Here is a 27213-nt window from a genome sequence, read left to right as displayed (position 1 = left end):
ATAGCTTAATTTTGATTGTTTGTAATTTGTATAATTTTGTTTCTTTGTTTTTTGCATAATTTTTTTTGTAATTATGTACTCTGTCAAAACATAATTGACATGATATTCATTGTTTGTAGTTTGTATTATATTTATGTTAATAAAATAAACTTTTGACATGTATTAATGTGTCTGTTGTTGAGAATGTATAAATGTTTGTGTTGTTGAGAATTTATGTGCTGCTAATAAATGTATATGCATGTATTAATTTCTACAAATCAACATCGAATTCTAGGGGAAGCCCTAACATGCGTCATTGTAAAGGATTAATATAACAGCGCTTTTTATAGACAGCATTGTTGTACATGCTTAATACAACAACGTTATGTGTGTGTTGCACTGTTATATTAAGGTGTTGTTTGAGAATATTTATTAATAATACAAGAGCGATTTTCTGATAATGCGTTGTTATATATATGTAATACAACAATGCAACAATAAGTGTTGTTAATAATACCTATAAAATGTGTTGTTTATGTAAGACATATATGACAATGTTGTGTGTACGATGCATTGTTGTATTTATGCGATATATGACAATGTTTTTTGTGTGATGTTTTGTGGTATATATTCAACACAACAGCGTTTGAGGAGCGTTGTTAATCACGACAATATACTACTGCAGTCAAACAGAAAGCGCATGAAACCGCTGTTATACCTAAAAAATACGCGCTATTGAACTGTAACTATGGCGTAGTGTACATGAAGCGGCAAGTGAATAAAGAAAATAGAGAAGAGTAGAAGAATAACACCAAAAATTTTAAAGTGGAGAAACCTCCTCAATGTGTAAAGGAAACAACCATGTGACCTAGTCCAGAAAATATCTCCATTATAGAAAGTAAAATTACAATATTTGACTCTCTTACTAAGAGGATAACACTCAATCTCGCCCAAACATGATGGAAATACAAACTCTCTAGTATCTCACTAGGAATACAAATCTCACACCAAGTGGATATAAAGTCTCTCACTTTCTCTTTATGTTGTTCTTTCTCACATGCTTGTTGTATCTCTTCCTCACAAATCCCCTAAATATAGTGAAGGAGATGAAGGCTTCATCATAAAGACATAGTGAAGACTTAAATAGTTGTCATACTTTCAAGACACCTAGAAAAGTATCACTCCAACTTTCTAAGTTAGACTTCATAATTCTCAAGAGTCAAGGAATAATTTCAAGACCTTAGAATACATCATTGAATGTATTCAATGGTTCATCTACCAAGATTCATTGGTCTTTCTTCCTAAGAATAATTCCGAACAGTATACGATAATTAGTGTGATTGGTTATAGTATATATTAGGAGTGAATGAGGTGTGTCAATACTATACTTAAAACATGTCTAGAGTTTGCATTGATCTTCTCATTCATATTATCTCATGTTCACTTTCTTAACAAATAATATTGTTGCATTTCTAAATATATCATGTTGATTGGATTAGTTATTCTCTTGCATTGAAGAATGCTAACTGAGTTTGAAGGGACTCTTCCTTTGTAAATTTGATTGATTGATTACTTAGAGATAATGTGTGTTATGCTGTGTGTATACATTCATTACCTGGGTGCATTTGCAAAATAGAAAAAGGAGATAAAGGGTATGTGTTTTTTGCTAGCAAAACTTTGCAAAGTTAGTTTTCTGACTTAGTGGTTTTCTTTTTTAATTTCTGTCATTCATAGTAAAGTTTTTAACATGATACTTCATCATCTATTGTATGATTTTTATTGAAAAAATAATGATTAGTGTCAAATCCATTTTCTCTTGATGAGATGTTTGTACCATTGTGGTGTTATTTGTTTTTTAATAAAAATGTAGTTTGTAGTAGTTATTAGCTTATGTTTTCATTTATAAACCAATGCATATATTGTTTTTACTGAAAAACTTGTTAGTGTTTCTCAATTCTTATTCATTCTTATTGTTTGAGATTAGGTGTAAAATCTTATGCTATAAATATCAAATATAATAAGAATAATTTTAAACTATTCTACTAATTTTATTTTAACAATTTTATCAAGTATTAAGAATCTTAGGATGTAACAAATTGATGTAGAGATAATGATACTTCTTACTCTAATTTAATTGTTTAAAGTATAAAATGCTATACTTGGGTGAATAGAATCCAAGAGAATGAAATGGAAATCAATGTTCTAGCTTTTAGATTTATGTAGTAAATAAAATAAATGAGACAGAAAATGAATTATTTCTCCAAAAAATGAAAGAAACCTTTCTTATGTTTCATCCACTTTTGTTTGTTCCTAACAAGGATATACATAAAACCAATTATAAGAGTTTTTATACTATCATTATATCAATTATTATTGAGTCTTAAATAAAATTAATATAATTAACTAGTAAATGATACATTGAATTTATATAATCATTAACTAATCATACACAAATACTACACTCTTCTTTTGTTCTCTTCTGAACAAGGTATACATAACATTCATTTTAAGAGTTTCATTAATTTATATTTAGTTATAATTGACTCATTGAATTTGTATAATCATTAACTAAAGATAGAGAAATATTACACTCTTCTTCTGTTCCCTTCTGTCTTTATCCATTATGTATAATTTCATTTAGAAATATGTTATATCTTACAAGCACTGCTAATTATTATGATTATTATATTATTCAACCTTATCTGAATGAAGACATATTAAAGGTCTCAATCTCAAAGCACATAAGCAAAGTGAAAAAGTATGAAATCATTTCCTATCAGATCTTTTCTATATATACTTATAGTGAGGATGCACTACCAGAGTATTTCCTATCCGATCTCTTTTTTATATATATTTAAACTACTATCAATTCTAAGGAAAATTAATGATTTCAATTAATGAAAATCATCGATGTTCATAGAATTGATGTTCAGAATTGAGAATAAGTTTAAAATTTACTAAATATATCCCTCCTCATATTTATATATGTGTGACTACCCAACACTAAAGAACAATGAAAATCATGCACTCTTGTCTGTCTTAGCAATTAGCATCATCTAACATAACGACAATTTAGTTAACAAAAAAGAAAACAAAGAACACAACAACTACTACATATGATTGATACATGCCACCTTAGTTGTTTGCTTACTTGCAGGATAACTATGGTGATTTGCAGGTTCAGATCTTTGCTTTCTCTTTCCAAAACCAACTCTTTCTTCCTCTCTTCTCCATCTACATCATTCTCAATCCGCACTTTCTCTTCTTCCCATATCCCTCAGCACTTGCAGGTATATATCACTGTAATAAATAAAAAATTACACTTTCTTCTTCTTATCATCTTAAAACATGCAAAATTTGCATCTTTCATGTTACTTCTTAAATGGGTATTGACATTTCTCAATTGTTATGCCTTTTTTGTTTATCCTATCAACTTATCAAGCATTTTAGTTAGGTGCCTGATTTTGCCTTTATAAGATTCACCTTTTGAGTATTTAAAACACTGGAATACTTTTAAGTTTTGGTTATAAGCTATTGATTAAGATGCATAAGGCTAACCAGTTTCTCATTTATTGATTCTCTATGCATACAATTATGGTGGTAATGGAAAATGGCATTTCCCTGTAGAATGTTGGATTCGTTGGACTTGGAAATATGGGATCTCGGATGGCAATTAATTTGGTTAAGGCTGGGTACAAACTCACAGTTTATGACATGTAATGTTTTAAGCCTTTTTTCTTGAATCTTATCATTCCTTTTGTTTCTTCAACTCCAATGAAGAGTACTACAATATTTACATTTCATTGGAGTTACAATTCATAGGAAATAGATACTTCGGAATCTGAGTTAGTTGTGCTGTTTATATAATTTGGTTGGTGCATTTTGTTAATTTAAGAAGAATGCATATGATGCTAATTGAATTTGTAAAAAAATGGCAGAAACTCTGATGTTCTGAAGAAGTTCTCTCAGATGGGAGTTTCCACAAAGAAAACACCTTATGAAGTTTCAGAAGCAAGTGATGTTATAATTACAATGTTACCTTCTTCTGCTCATGTGAGTATGGCCATTCCAATGACATTTCCTTTCCTGCTAATATATTACATCACTTGTAGCTTTGCCTCCTGGAAATAGTCTCTCCACTTACGGAGGTAAGGTTGTGTACATCTACTTTTTCCAGACTCCACTAAGCGAGAGTCTCGCTGGGCCACCCTTTTTTATTTGTAGCTTTGCCTCGAACAACTTCTTATTCTTCGGATTATGATTTCACATTTTTGATAACTAGCTCAGATGTGAATTATGATGGTCCTCTTCTGATTATGGTTTTATATCAAATTATTGCTGTGGAGTGTGATTATATCCTTTCTGCTATTAAGTTTTACATATATATGGTGGCATCTCCAAAGCATATTGATTCCTGAGAGCGACACTTGTTCGGAAGGCAGTCACGTACCCTGTAAGAGATTAGTTCCTTATCCGTAGGATAAGAGAATACCCTTGATTATAACAAAATCTTCAAGCAGGCCCTAAACTGTAAACAGTTACTTTGCTGGACACTGATCTGTAGTTTACTAAGTTGTGTACCTAAATATCTCATTAAGCATATTACTGATTTGTATGAATTGTCTTACTGCTCCAAAGATTATTCTTTAACTTTCTACTGATGCCAGAATAACATTCTTATTTAAGTAGGTAATTGATGTTTACACTGGACCAAATGGTTTGCTTCATGGTGGAAAACTCTTAAGGCCATGGTTATTCATAGATTCATCCACTATTGATCCACAAACATCTACAAACCTTTCTGCTACAATATCTAAGTATACTCTAAAAGAAAAGAAAGGTAACATAAACAGGAATGTCTTCCTCCTCTAATGTTTATGTTCAAGCATTTAGGATATTGAATGATTTAGTCTTGGGCTGAATGATTATACATTGTGTAGGTGATCAAGAAACACCTGCCAAGTTGGAAGCTCCGGTATCTGGAAGTGTGATTGCGGCGGAAGCTGGGACACTTACATTTATGGTATTGCTACTGTTTTTTCTATCCTAGTCAAAGTATACAGAAACTACTGTATACATTGGTTTTCAGTTTGATAGTAAATTTGATAACAATCTTTGCATAACTTTATTTACAATGGATGAAAAGTCTGATCAGTTCATTCACAAAAGTTGTAATATTGTCGGCCACGCAACGGAATGTTGCATCAAAGTTATGGGTTTTGTGACAAAATCTGACTAATGAACAACATATGAAACTTCCAGGTTGGTGGCTCTGAGGAAGCATTTGTAGCTGCAAAATCAATATTCTTTTCAATGGGTAAAAGTGCAATATATTGTGGAGGAGCAGGAAGTGGTTCTGTAAGTTACATATAGGATGAAGTTATTGACACTATCAATTGTCACATACTTAATATTTGGCCTTGGGTTTTTTATTAGGCTGCAAAAATCTGCAATAATTTGGCAATGGCTGTGAGCATGTTAGGAGTATCAGAAGCCCTTGCTCTGGGCCAATCTCTTGGTGTTTCTGCCACCACTTTGACAAAAATATTTAACTGCTCCAGTGCTCGCTGTTGGAGCAGGTATGCAGATCTTTACTCTGTCAATTCTCTCATTTATCATACGTATTGCGTATCGAATTCATTGATCGCGCTCCACATATCCGACTCATCATAAAGAAAGTCCTATAAAATTAATGTAAAAAGTGACCAATTGTGTACTCAAGTGAACAATGTTTACCGCATACCATATAACTCTAGAGAATTTTTTTGAAGGTTTAGTTTTGGCATTTTGGTTATCAAATTAATAGGTAGTAATTTGCAGTGATGCTTACAACCCAGTTCCTGGAGTGATGGAAGGGGTTCCCTCTTCAAGAGATTATAATGGAGGGTTTTCATCCAAGCTTATGGTAAATATACTAAACTTGCACATATTCTTTTATCATGTGAAATTACATATTAAAAAGGTGGTCTAGTGTACGAGACTCCCACTTAGTGAGGTTTGGGAGGGTAAATGTACGTAACCTTATCACCGCAAGCAAGATAAGTTGTTTCCAGGATTTGAATCGCTGCAGCCTTACTATTTGAAATTATATATAGTAAGAAAAGAGTCATTACATCATAATACAACTAAGCCAAATTTATGCCAACCAGTAATTACCAATTTCCATTATACTCAAATTAAGTGTGTGGTGTGTTCCAGGTTAAAGACTTGAACCTAGCAGTAGAATCAGCCAAGCATGCTGAATGTAAATACCCACTAACATCACAAGCTCAAAAGATGTAAGTCATTTTTCTTGCTCTCTTACCATTAAATTTAATGTTTATTTAATGATAAGCAATGTTTTGTGCAGATATAGTGAGCTCTGCAATGGTGGTCATGAAGCTAGAGACTTTTCATGTGCATTTCGTCACTATTACTCTGGAATGGACGAAAATCAAGACCACTAAATTTAGCTGCTGCTTAAATATATATCTACTGTAATAAACTGTTACATATATATATAACATATGTTCAGTTCTATAACAATGTCCTAGCATCATAAGATTACTGCATAGGAAAAACTTGTACTTCATTCATCTATAGTACTTGCCTACTTGCAAACAAATAATCATTCATAGCACATTCCACTTTTAGACAAAACCAAATATGGTCATAACCCATTATGCAGAAGCCATGAACATGTTTTTTGCATATGCCCCATTTTTACACCCAAAAAAATGGTTAATACAAAAGTGTGAAAAAACCAACCTTTCAACATATATGGGATACCAATGAGACATTAATTCCCAAAAAGTGTTAAAATTCAAACATTTAGAGCATGTGCAATGCAGCTATATAGAAGAAAGATCTTCGTATATAGTCTTGATTCCCGGCCTTTCGGAAACAGATCTAATGCATCGAATGGCTATACCTAGAACCTCCATTCCCTTTTCTACAGCAGTATTACTAATTTCTGACATCAATGTAGCATCAAAACATTCTGAGCCTCGACCTTCTGAAACGCGCAACCTTATCCAATCGGTCAGATCAGCACCTCCCTCGTCTCCAAATATCACATCACCAGCGCACCTTCCAGATAAAAGTTCCAAAAGTATCACTCCAAAAGCGTAAACATCGGATTTGAAGGAGGGCATTGGTTTCTTGGAAGCAGCTAATTCTGGCGCACGATAGCCCAAAACCCCTGCATCAAGAATCTGTTCAACGGTACCAGCCTGAGTCATAAGTCGGTGAAGGCAATAATCAGAAACACGCGCATTCATATCAGCTGTATCTAGCAACACATTTGTAGCTTTGAGGTTCCCGTGAGGAACGGCACGATCAAAATGGAGATAGTTCAGGCCACGTGCTACATCAACTGCTATTTTGAGCCTCTGTGCCCATGTCAATGGTGGACCTTTTCTTCCTGGCCGATCTGAGAAATAAAATTTGGAAGTTCAAATATAGACAAATGATAAACAACACCAATAGATATGATGAATGATAATTCAGAAACATTTATTAGCTGCACCAGGAAAATATGATATGCATATAGTCTACTTGTGCTTGAGTGACAATCTTGTGATTATATTAAAAAGATCATGGCTACCAAAATCTATCCTAACACCTACTGCATCGTTGAAATCACGCAACCATAAAGAGAGGCAGTTTGGTGATAGTAAAAAGGAATGTCAACGTATTACCGTAAAGAAAACTTGCAAGACTTCCCGGTGAGATGTAATCTGAAAGAATAAGCTTCTCGTGCTGCGTAGGGCCCCAATAATATCCTCTCAATCCCACAACATTAGGATGTCTGATGTTTGCAAACTTTTTAATCTCTTTAACAAATTCTTTTCTCTGTTTCGCTACTCCTTCTCTCAACCACTTTACTCTCAACAATAAACCATTGTCCAGAGTTGCTTTGTAAGAAGTACCATGACTGCTTCTGCCCAAAACTTCAGCCGGAGCCCTTGACAGCTCCTCGGGTGTCAATGCTATTGTATCATCAAGAAAATGCAGCTCTCCAACCAACCTATCCGGGGATCTTGTGTCTAGCCTTGCAAGATTTTCAGCAGGAAGTGAATCACCAGACTCTGGTGACCACGAAAAGCGGCTGACTTTAGATGGAGAGAAACCAGTTACAGCTGCCATTTTTTCATCGGGGCTGATTGCCTCTGACGGTGATCCTTTACGTGAGGTCACAAGGTCCTCAGCTGATACAACCAAAGCACCACCCCTTTCTGATGTACGAACAGGGATGGGGCCAGAGATGATTGGTTGAGCACGTCCATGGATATCTTTACTTGTATCATATTCCGGTGAAGATCTTGATATACGTATGTAGTGTATGAAGATAGCAAGCAAGATTAATATGAAGAGAGCAACCACACATGATACTATAATTATTACTTTAACGATAGTGTTCATATGTTTCCTCTTGGAACTTTCAGGTGACGAAGCGGTTGATCCAGGAGGACCATTTGGAAAATGTAACTTAGCATTCCCTGGAAAGAAAGAAGAACTAGTGAACTTTCTAAGATCTTCTGGAACAACTCCAGACAGATCATTTTGTGAAACATTAAAGTTGTTGAGGCCATTCGGCATGTTATTTGGTAGAGGACCAGTGAAGTGATTCTCTGACATATCCAAGGTTTCGAGTGAAATCATGTCAGCAATAGTGGTTGGAAGAGAGCCAGAAAAATTATTTCCAGCGATGTTGAGAACTTTCATGCCAGTTAATGACCCAAACTGGTCAGGAAAATAGCCATTAAACCGGTTGTGAGAAAGGTCGAGAATTTGAAGATTGGAATGACCAGAAGGAGACGATAAATTAATGCTGCCAGAGATCATATTATTTTCAAGGTGGAGCTCGTGCAAAGTAGGCATTGCGAGCAGATCAGCTAGAAGTAGTCCACCTAACTGGTTGAAACTAATGTCAAGCACTCTAAGCTTTGGATACTGTGTTATGATTCTCGGGAGGAAGCTGCTAAGAGAATTATGTGACAGATTCAAATAATTCAATCTCAAAAATTGAGGAGTTGCCTCAGGGATGCTCCCTGTTAAATGATTCACACTGAGATCAAGATATTCTATGTTCCCCCATTTCACCATCCTCGTTAAATTTCCTTCAAATTTGTTGTTTGACAGATCAAGTACAGCACAGCTTCCAGTCAGAAGCGGCAGATCACCGGTAAATCCATTTGACGAGAGATTAAGAAAATGCAGCGTCGTTGATGTAATTATACTTAGTGGCCCTGAAAGACAACATAAATATTAATAGACGAATAGTAATTGAGGCTAAGGAGTAAGGACTAGTAAAATAAGACGGGTTTTTTAAAAGAAAAAGTGGAAGTGGCTTTCTACCTGAGAGATTGTTGGCACTCAAATCCAGTTCGGTTAAAACCAAAGAGTCTCCTTTTAGTAGGCCATCAGGAATAAATCCTGAAAATCTGTTGCTGCTAAGCTTAAGGACCTGGAGATCATAAACAAAATCAAAGCCAGGCAATTCTCCATCCAAATTATTGTAGCTGAGGTCCAACACCTTCAAGTTTTCAAAAACTGGTTGCTCGGCTCCACTAACCAATGTCCCGGTTAGCAAGTTATGACTTAGATTTAGATGCTTAATACTTTCAGATATCTGCGGTAGAAACTTCTGCCTCTGGGAATCAGAACTCACTAGCCTATTATCACTGAAATCGACGTAACTGGCTCTAGATAAAAGAATAAATTCGGCATCTAAATGACCATCGAGCATATTCCCATGCAAGTCAAGTTTTTCAAGAGTAGACATCAGTGCAAAACCTTCGGGAATTTTCCCAGTGAAGCTGTTATGGGACAAGTTAAGAGATACCAAGCTTTTCAGCTTAGTCAATGATGCTGGCATTGCTCCAGAAAAGGAGTTACGGCTCAAGTCCAAGGACTGGACAGAAGCCATTTTTGAAATAGTGTCAGGAATTAGGCCAGCGAAGTTATTTCCAGCCAATGACAGATTCTGCAAACTACCTAAGTTACCAATTCCCGATGGTAAGGATGAAGAAAAGAGGTTATTCGAGATATCCAGGAATTGAAGGCTTTCGAAAGTACCAATGTTGTCAGGTACATTTCCTGATATGAGATTGTTGGACATGGATAGCTTCACAAGCTTTGTGAGGTTTGAAAAAACACTCAAATCAGCATCAGCAGAGAGACCGAGGTTATCAAGGACAACGCCCGCAACGTTACCGCCATTACATAGAACTCCATTCCATGAAGATGGGCATCCATCAAAGTCAATGGATTCCTCATTCCAGGAATTGAGAACATAACCAGTAGGGTCATGCCTTATGCCTTTCTTAAATTCCAGCAATGCTAAAATGTCCTGTGATGGTAACTGCCCCATAACTGAGAAGAAAGATAATGATAACACTAAAAGGCTAAAGAGCTTCATTTTGTTCTATGAATATATCAATGTTTAGCTATGTGTGGTTCACACTCAAGTGAAAAAAGAAAAGGAACTTTCAATCTTATACTTCAAATGATAGGAGCTACTTTCCAAACCCACCAACAAAGAAGTACAATTTAGATGCCATGATACCCTTTTAAAAGAAAGCACCAACTTAGAGTAGAATCAAGCTCAACCTCCAAAAAAGAAGAGAACTTAGGTCCTTAAGCTCCTCAATCCACACTAAGTGAAGGACATATTTACATCCAAAACCTACAGAAGCATCAACCATTCTTCAGAACCACCAGCTACCTACCCTTAAAAAAAGAAAGCATATTATAAGAAATTATAAACCCAAAACTAGATTTTGAAAAATTATTAAAAAAAATCAAATTTTTCACCAAGACAGAAAATTTATGCTTTACAAACACCAAATGATGGGAAAATAGATTCTTCAAGAGAATTTTTTTTCCTAATAATAATAATTTAGGAGTGCAATGCAGGTTAAGAAATAAGAAGAGACAACCACTTGCACAGTGTAAACAAAAACATCAATGCACTTAAATGAACCAGACACAATGAGTGAGGTTTCAGAGATCTGAACACATAAAAATACAAACTTTCTTACCTAAACCACTTTCTTTAGCACAATGTAGACTTCAGCATAAACCACTAGTCCACTACCACCAAGTATCAAACTTTAGAAGCAGAAGTTAGAGCTTAATACAAAGATTAGAACTTCAGAAACTCTAGAAGTTAATGCAGCTACAAACAACTAGTGGAGGAAAGAAGAATGAGTACCCAAATTGACATCCACAGTGCAATAAAGGGAAATGGACCCATAATTTATTTTTGGTTCTTCAAAGCTTAGATTGAAGGATGAAGGTCTTTTTTTCAACCCAAAAAGGAGTGTTAATTTGTTTTAGTAAAGTTGTAAAAAAACTTAGATTATGATATAAAGTTAATTAGAGAAAAAGATTTATGCAAAGAGTTTTTTATAATATTATTATATTATTTATCATTTATCGTTGATCATTGTTAACTCTTATATGATAAAAGTAATATAAAAAAAGAATGAATAATATAGTAACTATACTTAAATTTAACATTACTGGTACATAGATTCACATTCAATTAATTAACCCCAATATTTTACATTAATGCAGGGTGACAACATAACCTTAAAAAAAGAGTACCTTTGTCCTTTTTTTAAGTGTGTCTTTTTAGCATGTGACAATGAATAACCTTTAAAACAAAAACCTGAATTGTTAATTTGTGAAAGGTTTTAAGATAAAGTTATCTTTTTTAGTTTTATTATTACATCCTTTTGAGGCTAAATAAATGGTGCCTGCAAAATTAGGGATTTACCAGCCAAAAAAGTAGAGAATCTTTCACTTTCATAGTGGATGTGAAAAGATTTTTTGAGATGGGGTTAAATATTTTTTGTGTAAGAGAGGTTGGATTGGAAGCTGTGTCAACAATGTGCCATGTAGGAGTGATGAGTCACCACTACCCCTTTGACTAGGGTTTCTTGTTTTGATCACTCATTCCAAAAAAAATTAATTGAAGAAGTGAAGTTGGTGGAAGAATAATGGTAATGGGTTAAGGGGTTGGTAACATGGGCCAAGGGTCCTAATGCTATGCCCTAAAGCATGGCATGGAAGCTATAATTGCAACACAAAATTTTGTATTTTGACATTTCTCAACTAATTTTTCAGAACAGTTTAGATAATTATGTTGACCAACAAATTGATTAAGCATTAAATGAAAATTAAAAATCTAAGCTTAAATTTTCCATTTAATTCTTTTTTTTTAAATATTTAACAAGAGTTTTGTTTGTGTTTTTATCATTATCTTTTGGGTATTAATTGTTTAATGGTTGAAGGTGATGGTAAGGTAAAATCTTTCTTAAAAAATGATTATGGGATTTGAATAACATAGTATGTCAAGTTTATTTGTAACTATTACATGTCCACCTTCACAACACATGTTGAGTTAATAGCTAATGCAAAACAACAATTTAGGAGTTCACTATGTGACATCTACAACTACTTATCTAATGTTTATTTTTATTCGATATTCCAAATGTGAATGAAGAATATTTGTATTGTATAAAAGTGAATGAGTTGAAGAGCCTATAAGCGAGTAGGCTCATAAACTTAATGTCTTAAGGTTTTGGGTCAAAATGCAGTGTCAAACTCACTTATATATTTCTTTCGCTTAGCTCAGGGAAGAATGTCATAGCATGTGGATGAAGATTTCCCAACAAGTGGTATCAGAACCGACGGTTTGACAGATCAACCAAGTATTGAAGCGACAAGTGGTCACAAGTAGATAGAGAGCTCAACTCTAGTGTTTCCGATATTCAAAGAGGAGTTACTCACTTGAGGAAGTCCTGCATTGCGTAAAAGTTGATGAGTTAAAAGCATATAGACGAATGGACATATAGACTTAATGCCTTAAAGTTTTATATTAATGTGTGTGGTCAAACCTATGAAAGAATGATATAGCTCATGAATGAAGATCTCCCAATAATTTCCTTAATTTCTATTTTTGGTCAATAGATAAGAAAAATATACACCGACAATGTAAAAGTTTGTTACATTGTTATTATATCATTTATCACTCAAATTAGATCATTATTGACTTTTAAATATAATAATATAAATAAATAATGAACGTATACAAACTGTGTATAAATCTTTACATTATTACCATTATTATAAATTATCCATTTCTAATTCTATGGAGAAATAACATATTTTTCATCTTTTTTTCTCCATGTAGAGATGCATCTCACATGCAAGGGAAATTATGATTTTCAATACATCATAGAAAAATTAGAATGAACAGCAGCAGAATGAAGAGGGGAGACTTAAATGGACAGTATATTGTCATACCCAAAAAAATAAAGAATTACAAAACAATCCTATATTTTGAGCCACTTATTATTCAGTAAACACTTACTCAAAACTTTATTTAGTTTTTCTTAGTATCACATATCTTCCACAAAAAATAACTCTTTTTTTAGTTTATAATAACTGCAATATATTGATTTTAGCTCTTTTAATAAATATTTTTTATATATAGGAAGCTTAAACCCTACTTGTTTAAAGAGGAAAATACATATATTTTTTAAAATCTTATTTATTCATTTTATTAAGTCCATAAAATTTAAAACATAAATATAAGCAGACATATTTTTAAAATATATCTCAAATATAAATATAATTATATTTTTTTCCTTTTTTCTCAACTTTTTTTTCACTCCTCTATCTCACTCCATCAAGTATATGTAGTAACTAAAAGAAAGTTGAAAAATATGTATACACTTATTCTATAAGAGATTTTTACTATTCATATTTTATATAATAAAATTTTAAATACAAATAATACTGTATATTTCTTTTACACTAATTTCCAAAAAACACATTTGTAATGGGAAAAGCTAACTAAATGCACATAATAATGACTCATAAGTATTGCTAAGCTAATTTTTCCTTTTCTTACATCGTTTAGTGTAGGGGTGTAAAAATTCGGTTCGGTTTGGTTTTTGGTGCATTTTAGTGACCGAACCGATCAAAAACATATGGTTCGGTTCCGCTCAATTAACCGCAACTTTAACTATAAGAACCAAACCGAACCAAACCGCTCTTGAATGGTTCAGTTCGGTTTGGTTCCACGGTTTTTACATTTACTTTTTATATAAAAAATATTTTATCAATTGAAAATTCAAAATGTATTACAAGATATATTGTTTATCATAAAAGGATAAACATTACTACTACTATTATTATAAAAAATTATGAATCATATATAACAATACACTTCATGATTAGTAACATATATATCAATTAGTAAAATATATAATAGTTACATTTATAACCTTACATTTCATAATTAGTAACACATGTAACAATACATGTATAACAATATATATGATATATGTTAGTTTCAAACTCAATATCACAAAAATTGGAAAATATGTTCCAAATCATAAGACATTAGAAAACATTTTAGTAACTAATAACATATATAATACTAACTTAATAACAATTTAGTAACGTAACATATGTAACACTACAATCACACAAAAATTGATAATTTAAGCTAGAAAATTGGTTGAAGAATTTAAACAATAATAAAAATATTATTTCTTAATCCCTTGTCTGATGTTTGCAAACTTTTTAATCTCTTTAACAAATTCTTTTCTCTGTTTCGCTACTCCTTCTCTCAACCACTTTACTCTCAACAATAAACCATTGTCCAGAGTTGCTTTGTAAGAAGTACCATGACTGCTTCTGCCCAAAACTTCAGCCGGAGCCCTTGACAGCTCCTCGGGTGTCAATGCTATTGTATCATCAAGAAAATGCAGCTCTCCAACCAACCTATCCGGGGATCTTGTGTCTAGCCTTGCAAGATTTTCAGCAGGAAGTGAATCACCAGACTCTGGTGACCACGAAAAGCGGCTGACTTTAGATGGAGAGAAACCAGTTACAGCTGCCATTTTTTCATCGGGGCTGATTGCCTCTGACGGTGATCCTTTACGTGAGGTCACAAGGTCCTCAGCTGATACAACCAAAGCACCACCCCTTTCTGATGTACGAACAGGGATGGGGCCAGAGATGATTGGTTGAGCACGTCCATGGATATCTTTACTTGTATCATATTCCGGTGAAGATCTTGATATACGTATGTAGTGTATGAAGATAGCAAGCAAGATTAATATGAAGAGAGCAACCACACATGATACTATAATTATTACTTTAACGATAGTGTTCATATGTTTCCTCTTGGAACTTTCAGGTGACGAAGCGGTTGATCCAGGAGGACCATTTGGAAAATGTAACTTAGCATTCCCTGGAAAGAAAGAAGAACTAGTGAACTTTCTAAGATCTTCTGGAACAACTCCAGACAGATCATTTTGTGAAACATTAAAGTTGTTGAGGCCATTCGGCATGTTATTTGGTAGAGGACCAGTGAAGTGATTCTCTGACATATCCAAGGTTTCGAGTGAAATCATGTCAGCAATAGTGGTTGGAAGAGAGCCAGAAAAATTATTTCCAGCGATGTTGAGAACTTTCATGCCAGTTAATGACCCAAACTGGTCAGGAAAATAGCCATTAAACCGGTTGTGAGAAAGGTCGAGAATTTGAAGATTGGAATGACCAGAAGGAGACGATAAATTAATGCTGCCAGAGATCATATTATTTTCAAGGTGGAGCTCGTGCAAAGTAGGCATTGCGAGCAGATCAGCTAGAAGTAGTCCACCTAACTGGTTGAAACTAATGTCAAGCACTCTAAGCTTTGGATACTGTGTTATGATTCTCGGGAGGAAGCTGCTAAGAGAATTATGTGACAGATTCAAATAATTCAATCTCAAAAATTGAGGAGTTGCCTCAGGGATGCTCCCTGTTAAATGATTCACACTGAGATCAAGATATTCTATGTTCCCCCATTTCACCATCCTCGTTAAATTTCCTTCAAATTTGTTGTTTGACAGATCAAGTACAGCACAGCTTCCAGTCAGAAGCGGCAGATCACCGGTAAATCCATTTGACGAGAGATTAAGAAAATGCAGCGTCGTTGATGTAATTATACTTAGTGGCCCTGAAAGACAACATAAATATTAATAGACGAATAGTAATTGAGGCTAAGGAGTAAGGACTAGTAAAATAAGACGGGTTTTTTAAAAGAAAAAGTGGAAGTGGCTTTCTACCTGAGAGATTGTTGGCACTCAAATCCAGTTCGGTTAAAACCAAAGAGTCTCCTTTTAGTAGGCCATCAGGAATAAATCCTGAAAATCTGTTGCTGCTAAGCTTAAGGACCTGGAGATCATAAACAAAATCAAAGCCAGGCAATTCTCCATCCAAATTATTGTAGCTGAGGTCCAACACCTTCAAGTTTTCAAAAACTGGTTGCTCGGCTCCACTAACCAATGTCCCGGTTAGCAAGTTATGACTTAGATTTAGATGCTTAATACTTTCAGATATCTGCGGTAGAAACTTCTGCCTCTGGGAATCAGAACTCACTAGCCTATTATCACTGAAATCGACGTAACTGGCTCTAGATAAAAGAATAAATTCGGCATCTAAATGACCATCGAGCATATTCCCATGCAAGTCAAGTTTTTCAAGAGTAGACATCAGTGCAAAACCTTCGGGAATTTTCCCAGTGAAGCTGTTATGGGACAAGTTAAGAGATACCAAGCTTTTCAGCTTAGTCAATGATGCTGGCATTGCTCCAGAAAAGGAGTTACGGCTCAAGTCCAAGGACTGGACAGAAGCCATTTTTGAAATAGTGTCAGGAATTAGGCCAGCGAAGTTATTTCCAGCCAATGACAGATTCTGCAAACTACCTAAGTTACCAATTCCCGATGGTAAGGATGAAGAAAAGAGGTTATTCGAGATATCCAGGAATTGAAGGCTTTCGAAAGTACCAATGTTGTCAGGTACATTTCCTGATATGAGATTGTTGGACATGGATAGCTTCACAAGCTTTGTGAGGTTTGAAAAAACACTCAAATCAGCATCAGCAGAGAGACCGAGGTTATCAAGGACAACGCCCGCAACGTTACCGCCATTACATAGAACTCCATTCCATGAAGATGGGCATCCATCAAAGTCAATGGATTCCTCATTCCAGGAATTGAGAACATAACCAGTAGGGTCATGCCTTATGCCTTTCTTAAATTCCAGCAATGCTAAAATGTCCTGTGATGGTAACTGCCCCATAACTGAGAAGAAAGATAATGATAACACTAAAAGGCTAAAGAGCTTCATTTTGTTCTATGAATATATCAATGTTTAGCTATGTGTGGTTCACACTCAAGTGAAAAAAGAAAAGGAACTTTCAATCTTATACTTCAAATGATAGGAGCTACTTTCCAAACCCACCAACAAAGAAGTACAATTTAGATGCCATGATACCCTTTTAAAAGAAAGCACCAACTTAGAGTAGAATCAAGCTCAACCTCCAAAAAAGAAGAGAACTTAGGTCCTTAAGCTCCTCAATCCACACTAAGTGAAGGACATATTTACATCCAAAACCTACAGAAGCATCAACCATTCTTCAGAACCACCAGCTACCTACCCTTAAAAAAAGAAAGCATATTATAAGAAATTATAAACCCAAAACTAGATTTTGAAAAATTATTAAAAAAAATCAAATTTTTCACCAAGACAGAAAATTTATGCTTTACAAACACCAAATGATGGGAAAATAGATTCTTCAAGAGAATTTTTTTTCCTAATAATAATAATTTAGGAGTGCAATGCAGGTTAAGAAATAAGAAGAGACAACCACTTGCACAGTGTAAACAAAAACATCAATGCACTTAAATGAACCAGACACAATGAGTGAGGTTTCAGAGATCTGAACACATAAAAATACAAACTTTCTTACCTAAACCACTTTCTTTAGCACAATGTAGACTTCAGCATAAACCACTAGTCCACTACCACCAAGTATCAAACTTTAGAAGCAGAAGTTAGAGCTTAATACAAAGATTAGAACTTCAGAAACTCTAGAAGTTAATGCAGCTACAAACAACTAGTGGAGGAAAGAAGAATGAGTACCCAAATTGACATCCACAGTGCAATAAAGGGAAATGGACCCATAATTTATTTTTGGTTCTTCAAAGCTTAGATTGAAGGATGAAGGTCTTTTTTTCAACCCAAAAAGGAGTGTTAATTTGTTTTAGTAAAGTTGTAAAAAAACTTAGATTATGATATAAAGTTAATTAGAGAAAAAGATTTATGCAAAGAGTTTTTTATAATATTATTATATTATTTATCATTTATCGTTGATCATTGTTAACTCTTATATGATAAAAGTAATATAAAAAAAGAATGAATAATATAGTAACTATACTTAAATTTAACATTACTGGTACATAGATTCACATTCAATTAATTAACCCCAATATTTTACATTAATGCAGGGTGACAACATAACCTTAAAAAAAGAGTACCTTTGTCCTTTTTTTAAGTGTGTCTTTTTAGCATGTGACAATGAATAACCTTTAAAACAAAAACCTGAATTGTTAATTTGTGAAAGGTTTTAAGATAAAGTTATCTTTTTTAGTTTTATTATTACATCCTTTTGAGGCTAAATAAATGGTGCCTGCAAAATTAGGGATTTACCAGCCAAAAAAGTAGAGAATCTTTCACTTTCATAGTGGATGTGAAAAGATTTTTTGAGATGGGGTTAAATATTTTTTGTGTAAGAGAGGTTGGATTGGAAGCTGTGTCAACAATGTGCCATGTAGGAGTGATGAGTCACCACTACCCCTTTGACTAGGGTTTCTTGTTTTGATCACTCATTCCAAAAAAAATTAATTGAAGAAGTGAAGTTGGTGGAAGAATAATGGTAATGGGTTAAGGGGTTGGTAACATGGGCCAAGGGTCCTAATGCTATGCCCTAAAGCATGGCATGGAAGCTATAATTGCAACACAAAATTTTGTATTTTGACATTTCTCAACTAATTTTTCAGAACAGTTTAGATAATTATGTTGACCAACAAATTGATTAAGCATTAAATGAAAATTAAAAATCTAAGCTTAAATTTTCCATTTAATTCTTTTTTTTTAAATATTTAACAAGAGTTTTGTTTGTGTTTTTATCATTATCTTTTGGGTATTAATTGTTTAATGGTTGAAGGTGATGGTAAGGTAAAATCTTTCTTAAAAAATGATTATGGGATTTGAATAACATAGTATGTCAAGTTTATTTGTAACTATTACATGTCCACCTTCACAACACATGTTGAGTTAATAGCTAATGCAAAACAACAATTTAGGAGTTCACTATGTGACATCTACAACTACTTATCTAATGTTTATTTTTATTCGATATTCCAAATGTGAATGAAGAATATTTGTATTGTATAAAAGTGAATGAGTTGAAGAGCCTATAAGCGAGTAGGCTCATAAACTTAATGTCTTAAGGTTTTGGGTCAAAATGCAGTGTCAAACTCACTTATATATTTCTTTCGCTTAGCTCAGGGAAGAATGTCATAGCATGTGGATGAAGATTTCCCAACAAGTGGTATCAGAACCGACGGTTTGACAGATCAACCAAGTATTGAAGCGACAAGTGGTCACAAGTAGATAGAGAGCTCAACTCTAGTGTTTCCGATATTCAAAGAGGAGTTACTCACTTGAGGAAGTCCTGCATTGCGTAAAAGTTGATGAGTTAAAAGCATATAGACGAATGGACATATAGACTTAATGCCTTAAAGTTTTATATTAATGTGTGTGGTCAAACCTATGAAAGAATGATATAGCTCATGAATGAAGATCTCCCAATAATTTCCTTAATTTCTATTTTTGGTCAATAGATAAGAAAAATATACACCGACAATGTAAAAGTTTGTTACATTGTTATTATATCATTTATCACTCAAATTAGATCATTATTGACTTTTAAATATAATAATATAAATAAATAATGAACGTATACAAACTGTGTATAAATCTTTACATTATTACCATTATTATAAATTATCCATTTCTAATTCTATGGAGAAATAACATATTTTTCATCTTTTTTTCTCCATGTAGAGATGCATCTCACATGCAAGGGAAATTATGATTTTCAATACATCATAGAAAAATTAGAATGAACAGCAGCAGAATGAAGAGGGGAGACTTAAATGGACAGTATATTGTCATACCCAAAAAAATAAAGAATTACAAAACAATCCTATATTTTGAGCCACTTATTATTCAGTAAACACTTACTCAAAACTTTATTTAGTTTTTCTTAGTATCACATATCTTCCACAAAAAATAACTCTTTTTTTAGTTTATAATAACTGCAATATATTGATTTTAGCTCTTTTAATAAATATTTTTTATATATAGGAAGCTTAAACCCTACTTGTTTAAAGAGGAAAATACATATATTTTTTAAAATCTTATTTATTCATTTTATTAAGTCCATAAAATTTAAAACATAAATATAAGCAGACATATTTTTAAAATATATCTCAAATATAAATATAATTATATTTTTTTCCTTTTTTCTCAACTTTTTTTTCACTCCTCTATCTCACTCCATCAAGTATATGTAGTAACTAAAAGAAAGTTGAAAAATATGTATACACTTATTCTATAAGAGATTTTTACTATTCATATTTTATATAATAAAATTTTAAATACAAATAATACTGTATATTTCTTTTACACTAATTTCCAAAAAACACATTTGTAATGGGAAAAGCTAACTAAATGCACATAATAATGACTCATAAGTATTGCTAAGCTAATTTTTCCTTTTCTTACATCGTTTAGTGTAGGGGTGTAAAAATTCGGTTCGGTTTGGTTTTTGGTGCATTTTAGTGACCGAACCGATCAAAAACATATGGTTCGGTTCCGCTCAATTAACCGCAACTTTAACTATAAGAACCAAACCGAACCAAACCGCTCTTGAATGGTTCAGTTCGGTTTGGTTCCACGGTTTTTACATTTACTTTTTATATAAAAAATATTTTATCAATTGAAAATTCAAAATGTATTACAAGATATATTGTTTATCATAAAAGGATAAACATTACTACTACTATTATTATAAAAAATTATGAATCATATATAACAATACACTTCATGATTAGTAACATATATATCAATTAGTAAAATATATAATAGTTACATTTATAACCTTACATTTCATAATTAGTAACACATGTAACAATACATGTATAACAATATATATGATATATGTTAGTTTCAAACTCAATATCACAAAAATTGGAAAATATGTTCCAAATCATAAGACATTAGAAAACATTTTAGTAACTAATAACATATATAATACTAACTTAATAACAATTTAGTAACGTAACATATGTAACACTACAATCACACAAAAATTGATAATTTAAGCTAGAAAATTGGTTTAAAAATTTAAACAATAATAAAAATATTATTGCTTAATCCCTAGTATATATTTCTTTAATACGTGGTTCGGTTCGGTTCTAACGGTTCCTAAATTTCTAAAACCATAAACCGAGCCGAACATAAACGGTTCCTTAAAAAAATAACCGAACCGAACCACATTTTACGGTTTGGTTTGGTTCGGTTCCATCAGTTTCGCGGTTTAAACCGGAACCACTTACACCCCTAGTTTAGTGTATCATCCTTCCGACCACTAGATTCTGTTTTGATAACATGGTTACTTTTTTGTAGTACAAAAAATATATATTTACTTTTTTGGGTAAGGAACTAATCTCTTTCGAGATTTGTGGTTGTCCCTCTTAACAAATATCTCTCACAGAAATTGAACTATTAACTTTAAGATTCAGTGAGACTTTACACCGATAAATTAACTTATTAGTTGATAACATGGTTATTTGGCTTATTTCTATTCGCAATGCAAGATACTATATTATATAAATATAGGAATTACCCAAAATATTAAAACCTGCACTTTATCGTGGCTATCACTCACACTAAAATATGTTATTTAAATTGATTAATTTAGTATAAGTACCCTCTTTATTAAATGTACAAAGACACCAAATATGATAAATAAGTACACTTCTTAAGCATGATTGACTACAAAAGGTAGTTTTGGGCTTAGAGTCGTCGTGTTTTAAGAGTGTTCAAATCCAAAAATAAAATCGAAAACCGATTAAAAATGAACCGCGAATACCCCTAATCATTTCCACTGTTACAGTAATAACCTTCTATTCAATGAGCAAGGGCTCAAATTAATAGCATACCACATTTATTTATCAGATTGTTGGAGTATTATTTTATAAAAAGAGTTTTTATTATCTAAGCACTTAATATATAATACTAAAAAATGTGGAGAAATGTATTATGCACAACTTTTATGGAAATGTGTTTTATGCATCATTTTTTTTATTTGTTACAAGAGAAAGTTATGTAAATATAACATAATCACAATTAAATGTCACTTCTTTTTTACTTATGTTTTTTAAATGATGTAGAAAAAATTAGGAAAGGGGAGTGGTACACTTTAGGTAAAATTTAAGATGAATTAACTAAAAAATTGTTTAACTAAATTATTCTTGATCATCCTCTTTATTAAAATCTATGCATTATCATTTTTAAATGTCGCATAGGACAATGTTTAAAATATGGTTGCATGCCAACCATATAAATCACCAACAAGATTTCTTGGTAATTTATAAATAACAAAATTAAAAATAACAGTTTAAGTGCTATGTTTAAATTTAAAATCACTAAATAAAAATAATACTAGATTAATTTCAAAATTAATATTGTTTTTTTGTTCTACAAATGGTATCATTTTACTCTATGAATAAAGAACTAAACTCTTTCGTAGTGTGGTTATCCCTCCAAACAAGTATCATTCTTAGGAATCAAACATTTCGAAAAAACAATATAGAACAATAAAAAACAATATTGTGATATCAAGTATGGGTGAGCATGGGCGGGTAAGGCTTGTCCCTTACCCGACTCTAGACTCGAAGTTAACCTGACCTCAAATATCGACTGAGACAACCTTCTAATCCGACTCCGACCCTAGACCCGATTAAATATAATTGATAAGTCTTTTAGATAAAGACTTCTCATTATTTTACTTATTATTATGTATATGTAATTTAACATATAAAATGATATATGTGTATATATTGTTAATGATATATATGATAAAAAATTAGATAATCAATGATAATTTCAACTAAAAAGATGTCCTTATTCTATACAAAATTGAAAAAATTAGAGATATCATGTTTATCCCCTACCCGACCCTAAATATTTTATGGTCTAATTTTTTAATCCAAATCCGACCCTAAACCCAATAAGACCCAATTCATGATCAGACCAAACTGAGTAAGCGTGCAGGGTCTGGTCTTGCTCACGCCTAATATCAAGTAGTCAAAAACAACAAAATGTCTAACACCACCAAATGAAGTTAAAATCATTGAGTTGAGTAAACCAAAATAAATAAATAAAATTAGTTGCAGCCAATCAATATAGAACTAGCACAATGAAATAAAAGAAAGAGTAAAAAAAAAGCCATATTGCTTAAAAAATAGGAGTGTCAATAAGCATATTGGAGTGCTAATAGCCCCACCCTTCTGTTAGACTTGCAAAATAAAATGCCAACTTAATACAACATCAAACCATTTCACAAATGTTGGGGGAAAAATAAAGACAAAATGTTGATAATTTACTCAATTACACTACCATGTAGACAAGAATCAGATGTAAAAATAGTAATAATGAACATAAATTCAATAAAAGAAATTGAAAGAATATGTAAAGGACATTAGTTATAAAGGTCATGGTTCTTGAATGGTGTCATTGATAGCATTCAAATCACTTACTCTTTGAGATTTAAGGCATCTTCTTCATCTTCACTTGAAGGCTCATGCAAAACTTCTAGTCCTTCAACTTTCAAAACTTGATTACTTGAGAAAGAAGTTTCTGAGTTGTGCATATTTAGCCAAGCTTCATGTAGCTGCAAGACATACTCCAAGTGCCATAACACCTCCCCCATCGTTGGCCGGCTCTTCCCATCATCGGCAAGACATTTTTCAGCTATCTCCCCAAACTTGGTCAAGGATTCAGGGCAATAGGTTCCTCTAAGATGAGGGTCTATAATTGTCTCAAGTGATTTTTGCTTTTGCCATCTCATTGCCCATTCTGCAAGGTTGATCTGATCCCTAGGCAAGGTAGGATTTATAACAGCTCTTGCACAAGCACATTCAAACAACACCACTCCAAAAGAGTAAACATCTGATTTCTCGGTCAACTGTTGTCGTCGAAAGTATTCGGGGTCTAGATAGCCGAAACTTCCTTTCACAGCTGTACTAACATGAGTATGGTCCAAAGCAGGTCCATCTTTTGATAAACCAAAATCAGCCATTTTGGCAACAAAATTCTCATCTAGCAATATATTGGTTGTCTTGACATCCCTGTGTATTATTCCACGGTCCGCTCCTGTATGAAGGTAGTGAAGTCCTCTTGCAGCGCCGATGCACGCTTCTAGACGTTGCTTCCAACTTAATGGGGGGAGATCACTGCCGAATAGATGACTTCTAAGAGTTCCATTTGCCATATACTCATAAACCAAAATCATTTCATTTTTCTCTTCACAGAAACCAATCAAGGACACTAGATGCCTATGCCTGAGTTTGGAGAGCATATCAATTTCTGTCTCGAATTCAGTCAGACCTTGCTCGGACTGTGGGTTGGCTCTCTTGATTGCAGCAAGGACACCATCATCAATCTCTCCCTTATACACCTTACCGAAACCTCCAACCCCAATTATCAAACTCTCATCAAAGTTTTTAGTAGCAGCATTAATTTCTGCCAGTGTAAACTTTTTGCCAACTCTGGTTGAGGCCATAGATCCATATGCCTTTTGAGTTCCTGCTGATCCCTTGGCACCCACAGTGCTGTTAAGAGCAGCCCCGTACAGGAACAATGGTCGCCATCCCGGAGGGTTATTTTTTGTATCAGTTGATGCTTTCCTTCGGCTTCTGCAGAAACATAAAACAAGAACAATCACAATAGCAAGTACCAATGCAGAAGCTACACCTGCTCCAATTCCTACCCAAAGAACTTTTCCCTTTGATTTGCTTGTTGCATTGTCAGCTGAGTCATATCTCTGTACAGATGCAAGATTCCCGTTTTTGCTAAGCTTGAAAACCTCTAGTCCATTCAAGAGAGCATCAGTTCCTGCAGCACCAGCAGCTGTGTCAGGACCGAGTTGAACCCAAAGTGTGTCAATCTTCGACGACAAGGAATCAAAATAATCCTGGTGATATGCTTTATTCATCCCTCCTGCTCGTACGTAAACATCAAAATTATCTGCAGCTGTCCTGTTATTTATGTAGATCCTGAAAATTCTCTCGTTTGCCTTATCATAAACCAGCTCACAGAAATGCAACCGGACCAAATAATCAAAATCCGGATCCACTTCAAATTTCCATGACATATTAAATCTCTTCTCCAAGACTTCATTGTTAGTCATTGCCCTTGCAGTTTCATACACAAGGAGAGGAGCCATTGAAGTATCGTTCACGGAAGCATATGTAATATTAGAAGTGTTCTTAACTCCAGAGCCAGCATTTGCTGTGATCATATGGCTAGAATCCACTTCCCAAGTTCTCCAAAGATCAGGATCCTGATTGGACTGAATCTTAGAACCACCAACATTCAACCTATACATAGTCTCCATCGAACGTCCAGTCAAATTCAAGTTTCCACCACCAACTTTGCCGACTGAGCCAGGAAAAAGCTCGTCCACAAACGAAACAATCTCAATGGCATTGATGAAACCAAATGAGCTTCCAGATGGAACAAACTCAATCACAAGTGTATCCACATTGATAGCCATAACATACTCCTTAACCAAGAAAAATGAACTAGAATTCTTTCCAGACTTCTGCAATTCCATATTCTCATCAGATATCTCTAACGGAACATTGAACTCCGACAATACTTTCATACCATTGGCCACAACACCAAAGGAGGACTTATTCAGATTATAGTCCTCATTCACAAAGGGGCAGAAATGGAACCTAACAAAATAGTTTCCCTTAACTCCTTTGATTGTGTAATTTAAATAGCTTGTGAAGATTCTAGCTGTTTTGTAGAGAGGGTCATATATTGAATTTCCACTTAATGTAGAAGTGGAAACAACAAAACCAGATGAACTGAGTGTGACATTATTATTAGGGGCCATGTCCCCAACCCATTTTCTACCATCAACATTTACAGAAGAATTTGAACCACAATCTATGAGAAAAGACTTTGATTGAGCCTCTACAATACTCACTGTGACTGAGACTATTATTACCAAAATCACTACAATAAAGAGTCCCTTCCCAAGGACCTTCCTCATAATGACTCTAACCCCAAAACAATAATAAAACCTTTGAATTATCTTCTGAGGGAAAAAAAAGCAAAATTTGCAAAAGGGGTAGCAAAAAAAAGCACAGAGAAATGAAGAATGCAAAACCAATCACAAAAATAACTTCTTCTATAAGATCTTGAACAAGGAAATAAAGTTCAACAAACCATAAGAATACATACAGATTCAGAAGCATTCATCAAAGTTTCATCCTTTATAACCTTCTAAGGCATATATGAATGTCCCTTTTCCACATACACACACAAGGAAATTCACAGATCCAAACTTGAATGATTAGGAACCAAATAATGAAGAAAAAAATGACAACACAAGATTATGATTGACAACAAAAAAAGACAACAACTTTACTCACCAGTGATAAGGAAAAATGAGAAATGTTAATCAAAATGTGGTATTTGTGAATAAAGAAACAAAGGAAATAAGAACATGAGGTATGGTTGGAAACAGATAGGAAAAGTTTAATTTGATCTATTCTTGGTTTTGTATCTTTTAGTAGAAGCCAAGAATCTGACACTATTTAATTCCTACTTTATTGTTTTCTCTTCTAACTGTTCTATTATTATTATTGGTAACAGCTTCAAATTTACAAATATCCTTTCATATAATACATCACTTTATTATAAAAACAAAAACAATGTTATTACCTTAGCTTAGTAGTATAAAGTTCTACCAGATCTAGAAAGATTAAAATATCAATAGTTTAATTATTTTGAACGATACTTATTAAGAGTGGCAGCCGCACTCCAAAAAATATTAGTGTATTACTCATAGGATAACGGAATAACAATTATATAATTTCAAATGATTTATAAAACCAAATGGAAGTTTTTTAAATCTCTCTACAAATTTTTTTCCTGCAAAATGTTCTCCTTCCTCACAAACTCATTCAGCTTGAAAGACTTTCAGTTAATATAATGTAGACAAGAGTAATGTAGAAGAGATTCAACAAATTTCACTTA

General features: G+C 33.4%; 3 protein-coding genes across 8 annotated transcripts; 1 reads left to right on the top strand and 2 right to left on the bottom strand.

Moving 5' to 3' along the window:
- On the top strand, window positions 3003–6714 carry LOC109334356 (probable 3-hydroxyisobutyrate dehydrogenase, mitochondrial). The gene is made up of 10 exons (XM_019570087.1): window positions 3003–3269; window positions 3607–3695; window positions 3918–4032; window positions 4669–4819; window positions 4920–5002; window positions 5242–5337; window positions 5416–5558; window positions 5800–5884; window positions 6178–6257; window positions 6329–6714. Exons 1-10 carry the CDS (start codon window positions 3096–3098, stop codon window positions 6423–6425), a joined length of 1113 nt encoding a protein of 370 aa, XP_019425632.1. The 5' UTR covers window positions 3003–3095; the 3' UTR covers window positions 6426–6714.
- LOC109334354 (probable LRR receptor-like serine/threonine-protein kinase At4g20940) lies at window positions 6613–18051 on the bottom strand. Of its 6 annotated transcripts, none has more exons than XM_019570083.1 (5): window positions 17780–18051; window positions 16095–17468; window positions 14550–15985; window positions 7659–7773; window positions 6613–7390 (listed from the first exon to the last, which is right to left on the bottom strand). In XM_019570083.1, the coding sequence occupies exons 2-5, from the start codon at window positions 17155–17157 to the stop codon at window positions 6810–6812; spliced, it is 3195 nt and encodes a 1064-aa protein (XP_019425628.1). In that variant the 5' UTR covers window positions 17158–17468; window positions 17780–18051; the 3' UTR covers window positions 6613–6809. The 6 variants fall into 6 exon arrangements, with proteins under 6 accessions (XP_019425628.1, XP_019425630.1, XP_019425631.1 ...); XM_019570085.1 differs by having other exon boundaries at window positions 16095–17463; XM_019570086.1 differs by having other exon boundaries at window positions 16095–17424.
- LOC109334610 (probable receptor-like protein kinase At1g30570) lies at window positions 23460–26743 on the bottom strand. The gene has a single exon (XM_019570474.1). It carries the CDS (start codon window positions 26222–26224, stop codon window positions 23696–23698), a length of 2529 nt encoding a protein of 842 aa, XP_019426019.1. The 5' UTR covers window positions 26225–26743; the 3' UTR covers window positions 23460–23695.

This window comes from Lupinus angustifolius, chromosome LG19, assembly GCF_001865875.1.
Source record: "Lupinus angustifolius cultivar Tanjil chromosome LG19, LupAngTanjil_v1.0, whole genome shotgun sequence".
In the NCBI taxonomy this organism is placed as follows: domain Eukaryota; kingdom Viridiplantae; phylum Streptophyta; class Magnoliopsida; order Fabales; family Fabaceae; genus Lupinus; species Lupinus angustifolius.
Note: the sequence above shows the minus strand (reverse complement) of the source record. Positions and strands in the feature narration are given on the sequence as shown.